A 9,949-nucleotide genomic window follows, 5' to 3' on the forward strand; every position below is an offset into this window, starting at 1 on the left:
ATTATTCACTGCAGAACTGATTATAATAGCAAAACATTGGAAACCATCCCAATGTCGTCATTGTGGAACTGATGAAATAAATTATACCATTTTTCATACAATGAAAAATAATGAGGAAGCTGTGTATGTTGTATTGATATGGAAATGTCTCCAAGGGGAAAAGCAAGGTGCAGAACACATGTATAATGCACTACCTTTTGTGTATAAAAAGGGAGTAATAGGAACCCACATTCCCATTTACTTGCCTATTCATAAAGAAATGCTGGAAGTATATATAAGAACAGTGGTTACCTCTGGGGCAGGGAATGAATGTATGGGGAACAAGGATGGGAGGGGGAATTTTCACAATATATATATATGATTATCCTCTGGGGTTTAGAACCATGTGAGTGTATTATTTATTCAAAAAATAAATAATACAATAAAATTTAAAATAACCATTTATTGCGGCCTTCAGAACAAGCAACCTGGTCTGATTCTCCACACCTGCAGGTCTCGCTGTCCGTGTGGAGCTCCCCAGACTGGGCGCGTGTTGTGGAGGCTGGAGCCATTCCGGTGGTGACCCTGGCGAGACGGGTGCTCCAGACCAGAGTGCAGATTTCCATTGTCCAAACCAGCAGGGGGAAAACAGGTCTCTCAGTTCTTACTGAGGAGAACCAGCATCATGAAGGTTCTGGGGTTTGGATCCATTGTGCCCTGGACAGCTTCAAGAGAGCAGCGTCCTCGGGCTGCCTGCTAAGGAGCGCTCGGTAGGTCAGTACTGAGCCATCAGCTGCTCCCGACTCACGGGGGAGGAGTGATGGTAGCGATCCCGAGTGGCGAAGTCTGCGTTCTCCTGGGTGAGCTGAGTCATCTCCATGTCAACCCTAGCCAGGGACGGCGCCAAAATTATCTGCTCTTGGGGAGACCTCAAGCTCCTTGGGTGAGAGAAACACAGAGGTGGTCAGAACGAAAGACAAAGTGCGAAGCAGCAGAGATGAGTGCTCTGGGTGGAGTAATGCTTGTACAAGTGTCAGCGTGCTTATTATTTTGTCCTTCTTATTGAACGTGTATTTAAATAAGATAACTGGGGAACACTATATGTATAATAGCTTATGAACCCAAACTATAAAAAATAAGTATCAAAATAAGGAGAGAGAGTGATATTTACTTCTCTTTAGTAGAAACATATAAAGCTGTACCCACCCCATAGGCAACAACCACAAAGATAACCTCCCCAATGGTGTCATGTTGGGGCTCTATAGCTTTTCTTTGCTTTCTTGTCAAATGAAATAATGGAATGGAGAGGCTGGAAAACTGGGAAGAGTAGAAAGAGACGTTTTCTCTTTGGTTCTTTGGAAAGAACATTGAATGAAGAATGATTTCCAGGGCTGAGGTTTACAGAGGAAGCAGCTACGAGGGGAACTGCAAAGACTTTTGACACTAAACTGGCCTGAAGACAAAAAGTACATCCCGATGTGGATTCCATTGTCACCCGGAATGTCTATGTACAGTTGGAGTTAGAATAAACCAGCAAAGAAAAATGTCTGGGAGACAAGAGGAAAGTGCTAGAGGCGGAATGCAGTAAGGAAAGATTAGCCCCGGCATCGGAAGATGGATAATCTCTGCCCAGCCACTAATCAGTCTCATGGGCCCGGGCCAGCTCTTCACCTACCCTGCCTTATTTTCTCATCTTTCCAGGTCCCCTTCAGTTCCCTCAGTCTGTGGTAGGTCCTTAAATCATACCTCAGGCTTGGATTTCCTCCTTAAAATTGTACTCAGAAAGAATCGTCTACTTTGTGAGTAGTAATGTTTGATTCTTTAAAGAATGTGTTTGACAATTATCTTAAAAAGGTAGCAATCTAACGTTCTAAACTTGTGGAACCTCAGTAGAAAGCTCCAGTTGCCTCTGGCAAAATGTGCTGTTACAGAAGTTTAGATCACAGGACTAAGGCTGGCAGCCACTGGCTGAGAACATACCTAAATGAGATAGATGGAGGTTTTCTGAGAAATGAGTGAACTTCTATAAGGACTGACTCTTCGAGAAGTAAGCTTAAGAGGTGACATTCAGTCCACATAAAGTGTTTTTGCCAATGCATTATTTTGTTAATGCTTGTTTTTTTCTTTTTTTAAGGTGAAACCATTGTATTCTTCTGAGTTCAGAGAAACACTATGCTTCATTTTTAGACGAGAATGGCCTAAGAATTCTCACCTGGGCAATTGCTAGGACTTCTGGAAAGAAAGCTCTCTCAAGGTCAGGCTTCATTTCACATAATTCTGGGAATTGTATGTGTAACAGAAGACGCAACATAGCCAAATTCCTTTGCCCAAACACATTCTACAACATGATTCTTCTTTGGTTTTGAAGAGCATCTGGGACTATAGTTGGGGGAAGGGGGAGGGGGTAGGGAACCAATCCTTCAAAACTACAAAACAGCAATTTCTACTTTTAAGTGAATCACCCTTTCTTGGTCCTTTCACCCTCCTGAATAACCATCACAGGATCTCACCCAGTAACCACGTGAGGCCAGTAAGTGTGATGCTGGGACTTAGTGGAGGCCTCCACCACCCAATTCACAAACCCACAGAGCTATGAATAGTGTGCACTGGGTCCTATTACAACGAAAGCACTATCCTTTTCTAAGAATAATCTCCTCCGAAGGCATTGTTTTTTCTACATAGTACTACGGTGACCTCAGAGGTGAAATTCCTGGAATTCAGAGTGCAACTTAAGGAGTAGTGACCTCCCAGGGTCATTTATAGGCTTTAAAACTAGAAATGCCTAAAAATGTTCCTGTGAATCAGATAAGGCCAAATACTCTCAACCACACACCACTCGCAGCTCCAGATTCTGTAGGCAGCTTCCACACAATCTATGTCCACCCAGCCTCTACTTTCCCTCAGGACCAGGGGTGGGGGGAGAGATCAAGGCTGGTATGTTGTGACCTGAGTCACCCAACCTGGAGGCCCAGACTGGAAGAGAGGCCTAGGGGCAACCCACCCCCTCCTATAGCTGCACAAAGGACAATGCCCCGCTTCCAGGCAGAGGAAAGGGGTTCTTCCCCACACACCAGCTCCTCCCAGCCCTGTCCCTGATAGTTTTCTGAGCCCCTGCTCCTTCTGGTTTATCATCCTAGGCTCTAGCACCAGGGTTTCATTTCTCCTGTCAACTTGAACAGACTGGTAGTGCTTACAAAGAGTTGTCTTTAAAAGGATTCTTAGGAGGGAAGAATGGGGAGTTATTGTTCAGTGGGTATAGACTTTCTGTTTTGCAAGATGGAGAGTTCTGGAGATGGGTGGTGGTGATGGTTGCACAAAACGTGAATGTACTTAATGCCACTGAACTGTACACTTAAAAATGGTTAAGATGGCGTGGGGGGGCGCGCCTGGGTGGCTCAGTTAGTTAAGCGTCTGACTCTTGATTTCAGCTCAGGTCTTGATCTCAGGGTCGTGAGTTCAAGCCCGGCGCTGGACGTGGAGCCTACTTTTAAAAAATGATTGGGATAGGCCAGTGATGGGTATTAAGCAGGGCACGTATTGCATGGTGCACTGGGTGTTATATGCAAATAATGAATCATGGAACACTGCATCAAAAACTAAGGATATACTGTATGGTGACAAACATAACGTAATAAAAAATGATTATAAAAAAATAAAAATAAAAAAATGGTTAAGATAATACGGTTTATGACGTCTATTTTACCACAATAAAGAAAAATGAAAAGAAAAAAAAAAGGATTCTGAATTTACATCTGAAATCAGTGGGAAAGCCTCCCATCATCCATTAGCAATGTCAGGGCACAGAAGGTGTAAATGTCGGTAAAGTCCACCTAGATTTCTCTAGTTTCAGAAACAAACAAAATGAAACCAAATAAACCCTTGGTTGGGTCCTGCCTGGATTTTCCCAGCCCACAGCCCTGGCTTCTCACTGGTACTGAAAGGCGAGGGAAGTGATTTTCCAGAGTCCTGAGGCCTTCAAAGTCGAGGAAGCAACAGTACCGGAAGGGTGGAGGAGGAAGAGGAAAGAGATGAGAGCACTCCCGAAGTCTTACCTTCTCCATGTGGCCTCCTCCTGCTTCTCCCTTTCCCTGTGTATCTGAACATGGAGGGCCCACAGAAATCCTCTAGAATCTCTGCTGTGTTTCTGTACTTGACCTTTGTGCATTCGCCAATACAATCACGTCAACCACCTCTGATTTGAGATGGCACAGGAGTGGCCTTGAGGCCTTAATCTTGTGTATGACTGTGTATTGATGCTGGTGTGTCTTAGACTGGGAACTCGCTGACAGCAGCTCTCTTGACTCAGCACCCAGCAATCAGATTCCAGAAAAAGCCTCTATTTATGATTCCTGAGGGTATGAAGGCACGACTGGAGCCAGAGGAAGCTTCTGCTGAGCTAAGACCAGGGAGGGGGCTGGGTGGCAGAAGGCAGTGAGGAGCAGAGTCTGAGTGTCCTCGAGGTTGTCAAATGTCAGGTTCCCACCCACAGTTCAGTTAAACCTAGCCGGGACAGGACACCCTGAGTACCTCCCACGGCCCCAGAGTAGCACAGACCTGCAGGAGGGGATCAGAAGGGACTTCATCCACCTGAAGAAGCTGAAGCTGGAGGCTGATCCTGCAGGGAAAACAGATACATAAGTATTAATAAAGGCTCTATGTCCAGAAGCCCGGCTTTAATAGCGGGAATGTACACCCCTGACACACACACAGAATTAGCACAAAATCTTTCTTTCCTTTCTCAGTTTAACTAAACTTCATTTACTGTAAGACTCTGATACCAACCTACGAAGGACTTTGTACCCATATGTAGTTTTCAAAAATTTCTTTCAAAAATTTCTGAAATCCAAAATCCCAAGAAAGAAACTAAATACAGTGCTATAGAGGGAAAAGCAGAGGATTTGCTAACTTCAGTCTCGGGAATCTAAAAATTTTTGATCATTTTTTTTCTGTTAGATTCAAATTGATATGTTAAATACATGCTATAAAATCCCCTATGAGACCATTCACTCTTTAAGCATAGAAAGGACGTCTTTTTCATCTTGGAACCTTCACAGTACAATACGCACAGGATCTGGCACTTGGGATGTTTCTGTAGGTGTAAAGTGAATCACATAGCTCAATATAGAGCCACGTCAGAGCTGAAGTTTGAAGTGAGATTGTCGAGATACTGGCCAAATATCCTGACATCGGACACACTGATTAGTATAGGACTCATTAACTTTTTTTTCTTTAAATCCATCCCTCCTTTGGTGTGGTTTTTTTTTAAATCTCACATAATAAATTATATATAACTTTAGGAAATAAAATCAAATGTAGTTTTAGAAAATGCTTCTCCAAATTTTGTATGTATGTATCTAAATGGCTGGTTGAAAACTGGTTGCTAAGATAGTATTCAATATATAATCGGGACATTAGCATTATGGGGCTTATGTTAGAATCTTGGCTAATGTCAACAGGATGTAACTGATAACACATATTTCCTCAGTTTCATTTAGGGTTCTTGTGGTTAAAGGGGAGACAAATTTTAGATTTGCATTAATATCTGCAATTGCAAGAGAAAGCTTCTAATATATTTTTATACTGTTGGAAGGAAGAAAATAAACAAACATTTTATTGACCCTACTCATTTGTGATCATTTACATTCTAAATTATCTAAATTCTGGATGTAGATTGGCCTGGAATTTTATTTCATATTTTCCTGTGACTAAATTTCTGGGAAATATTAAAATTTCTTAATATCAAACTAATTTCTAAGAAATTCAGAAGCAATCCCTAACGTAATCCTTATGTTAATCAAAATATATTCTACCCCTTAAACTAGCTGATAGGAGGACCTCTCCTTAGCATGACTTTTTTAAAAGCATTATTTTTAATGTAAATGGGACTTACAATATTTGATGTGCTTTTCTTTCAAAACTATACATCAGACTGTTCCAATTCTGAAGCACTTTTTTTTTTCTTTTCATTTTGCCTGGATTGTTATGGTTTGATTTAGTTAGAACTTGAAACTAATTGTTTTATTTTAAATTGGGGCATCATAGAATTTTGCTTTTTAAAAGGGCTCTCAACTGTACTCTTTACACAGCTTTACTATTGAGGAATAACAGACAGACAATCAGAGTACTGATTGCGTTTGCTTACTTTCTAGATTCTTTTTTTTTTTGTTTTGTTTTGTTTTGTTTTGTTTTAAAGATTTTATTTATTCATTCGACAGAGATAGAGACAGCCAACGAGAGAGGGAACACAAGCAGGGGAATGGGAGAGGAAGAAGCAGGCTCATATCAGAGGAGCCTGATGTGGGGGCTCGATCCCGTAACGCCAGGATCACGCCCTGAGCCAAAGGCAGACGCTTAACCGCTGTGCCACCCAGGCGCCCCTACTTTCTAGATTCTTGACACTCTAGAATTTGCGACCTTAATCCTAGAGGTGCGAGCTCATTTCTAGAGATAGCAAACAACTCCTATGTGAGCATACTTTGGGTATACACCAACAAATCCAGAGCCCTCACCCTCAATCACCTTATTTGTTAAACGCCCACACACCAAGCCAATACTCCCCTGCCCTAAATCACCCCAAGGCCAGGTACCAGATAGCTAGTGACCACCCTTATACCCCAGAGCCCACCGAAATTATTCAAACAATCCAACCCTAAACGGGTTCAGCTAGCTACCTGCCTCGCCCACCCCTTCCCATTAAAACTCCAGTCATGGCTCTGGGCCATGCTCTCCTCTCCACCTCTTCTGCCTTCTGACCAAGCCTCGTCCTTCCCCATCTGGCCCTGAGTGGTATGCCATGCCTCCTGTTTCTAGGGATCTGTCAGTATAAAGTTCTTCCTGTGTGACTATCATGTCTGTGTGTGTCTATCTTACCATTTGCGCCCTGTGTTTAATCTTACTAATTAAAACAAGTTAGTACATTTTTAGAACAAACTACATGTATTTAAACTGTAAAACCTGGAAAGTGTTGACGCATGTATGTACTGTGAAGCCATCACCACCAACAAGATAATGAACACATCCATCACCTCTAACAGCTTCCTCAAGCTGCTTCATAAGACCTCCCCCCACGCGTCCCCCCACCCACAAACCCCATCCAAAGGCAACCACACATCTGCTGTCATTATAGATTAGTTTGCATTTTCGGTAATTATATATATCTATATGTAGATACAGATATACATCTATATATATATGAAATAGTTTACTATGTACTCTTTTTGTCTGGCTTATATATAAATTATATATAAAATATATTAATTATACATATATGAAATACGGCACTATGTACTCTTTGTCTGGTTTCTTTCACTTTATTTTGAGATTCATCCACGTTACTGCATGTATCAGCAGTCCATTCTTTAAAAAAAGGTTCATTCTTTTTATTGCTGAGTAGTATTCCATTGTTTGGCTATACTACAATTCATTTATAGAGTCACCTGTTGGGGGACATTTGAGTTGTTTCCAGTTTGGGGCTATTTACAAATAAAGCTGCTATGAATATTCACGTGCATGCTTTTTTATGGCCATATGCTTCCATTTCTCTTGGGTAAATAACTAGGAGTCCAGTAGCTGGTTCATATAGTAGGCATATGTTTAACTTTATTTATTTATTTGTCTACCAATCGATCGATTTATTTATTAAATTTTAATTCCAATATAGCTAACATTATATTAGTTATATTAGTTTCAGATGTACAATATAGTAATTCAGCACTTCCATACAACACCATGTGCTCATCACAAGTGCCCTCCTTCATCCCCATCACCTATTTCACCCCTCGCCCCACCCACCTCCCCTGTTAAACTTTATAATAAACTGTCACACTGTTGTACAAAGTGATCGTATCATTTACATTCCCACCAGTGGTATAGGATATTTCTAGCTGCTCCATATCTTCAACAAGAGGTGACATGGTCAGTACTTTTAATTTTAGTCATATTAATGGGTGTATAGTAGTATGGTGTGATTTTAATTGCATTTCCTAATGACCACTCATGTTGAGGATCTTTTCATGTGCTTTTTGCCACCCATTTATGTTCTTCGATGAAATCTATTTAAAATCTTTGCCCATTTTTGTTGTCATTTCCTTATTATTGAATTTTGAGAGTTTTTATGTATTCTAGATACAAGTCCTTTATTAGATATGTGAATTGCTAATATTTACCCACAGTCTATGGCTTGCCTTTGCATTTCTTTCTCTCTCTTTTTTTTAAGATTTTATTTATTTATTTGACATAAAGAGAAAGCACAAGCAGGGGAAGCAGGAGAGGGAGAAGCAGGCTCCCCACTGAGCAGGGAGCCTGATGCAGGGCTCAGTCCCAGAAGCCTGGATCATGACCTGAGCCGAAAGCAGTGCTTAACCGACTGAGCCACCCAGGCATCCTGACCTTTGCATTTCTTTACCAGTATATTTGGAATATCAGTATTCTTAATTTTGATGAAGTCCAATTTATCAACTCTCTTCCTGCATTGAGTGTTGTATCTCAGAAATCTGCCTCATTCAGTTAGTTTCCTATATTTTATTGTAGAAATTTTATAATTTTAGGTCTTACGGTTAGTTCTGTGATCCATTTTGAGTTATTTTTATATTGTATGATGTATGCAACTGAAGCTAATTTTTTGAATATGGATTTCCAATTGTTCTAGCATCATATGCTGAAAAGACTTTTCTTCCACTGAATTGCCTTTGTACCGTTTTTGATAATCAACTGACCATACATGTGGGGACTACTTTCTAGACTCTCTATTTTTGCCACTGATTTGTCTATCTTGATGCCAGTACCATGCTATCTCAATTGTTCTACCTTATAATCAGTCTCGAAGTCAGGTAATGCGAGTTCAACTCTGTTCTATTACAAAGCTGGTTGGACTACTATAGGTTTTTTGCTTTTCCATGTAAGTATTTTGTTGGAGTCTGCTTGCCAGTTGCTCCACAAAAGGCAGCTGAGATTTTGACTGGGATTGTGTTGAATCTATAGAACAATTTGGGGAGAACTGGCATTAAGAATATTGAATCTTCCAATTCAAAACCACAGTAGATCTCTTCTCTTCATTTATTTCTTTAATTTCCTCTTTAATTTCTTTAATTTCTTCTCAGAAATGTTTGTAGTTTTCCTCTTGTAGTTTGTGAGTATTACACTTAAACTAACCTCGAATTCTGGGGTACATCCATTTTGTTATGATGTATTATCTTATTATACATTTTTATATTCAACTTGTTAAAATTTTGTTGTGATTTTTCGCATCTACATTCGTGAGGGATATTGGTGTAGAGTTTTCCAAAGAGTTTCTATAGAATGAATATTCTTTCTTCCTTTAATATTTGGCAGTTTGCATTAGTGAAGCCATCTGGGGCTAGAGTTTTCTCTGTGGGCAGGTATTTAATGACAAGGTATTTGGATTACCTAAATAGCCCTATATTCTAGAGTGAGCTTTGGTATTTCCATCTTTCAAGGAATTTGTTCAGTTTAACTCAGCTGCCAAATTTATTGGCATATAGCTGTTTATAATATTTCTTTGTTTTACTTTTAATATCTGTAGATGCTAGTAATACCATCTCCCTCACTCCTGGTATTGGTAGTTTTGTGCTTTCTCTCCTTTTATACTGATCAGTCTAGCTGGAGTTTTGTCAATTTTGTTGATCTCGCATAACCAGATTTTTGTCTCATTGCATTCTCTCTATATAAAATTCTTATTTCTACTTTGATCTTTATTTTTTCCTTTTTTCTTCTTATTTGGGTTTAATCTGACCTTCTTTCTCTAGTTTCTTAAGTTGGAAGCTGGGGTCATTGAATTCACAACTTTCTTCTTTTCCTTTTTTTTTTTATTTTAGGTAGTTAACATACAGGACAATATTGGTTTCTGGTCTTCTTTTCTTTTTTCTTTTTTTTTTGTTTTGTTTTAATTTTTATTTTGTTATATTAGTCACCATACAGTACATCCCCAGTTTTTGATGCAATGTTCCATGAT

The 9,949-nt window shown here is 40.0% G+C and overlaps 1 protein-coding gene across 2 annotated transcripts in view; it reads right to left on the reverse strand.

Annotated features, from left to right (window-relative positions):
• Positions 1-282: 282 nt before the first annotated feature.
• SLC12A8 (solute carrier family 12 member 8) overlaps positions 283-9,949 on the reverse strand; it is a 135,912-nt gene continuing 126,245 nt past the window's right edge. For both annotated transcript variants that reach the window (XM_034659809.1, XM_034659805.1), the window contains exons 13-14: positions 4,534-4,594; positions 283-917 (exon numbers count right to left, since the gene is read on the reverse strand). In XM_034659809.1, coding sequence (XP_034515700.1) covers positions 755-917; positions 4,534-4,594 — 224 coding nt within the window. In that variant the 3' untranslated portion in view covers positions 283-754. The remainder of the gene's footprint in view (positions 918-4,533; positions 4,595-9,949) is intronic.

The sequence above is a fragment of the Ailuropoda melanoleuca genome, chromosome 1 (assembly GCF_002007445.2).
Source record: "Ailuropoda melanoleuca isolate Jingjing chromosome 1, ASM200744v2, whole genome shotgun sequence".
Classification (NCBI taxonomy): Eukaryota; Metazoa; Chordata; class Mammalia; order Carnivora; family Ursidae; genus Ailuropoda; species Ailuropoda melanoleuca.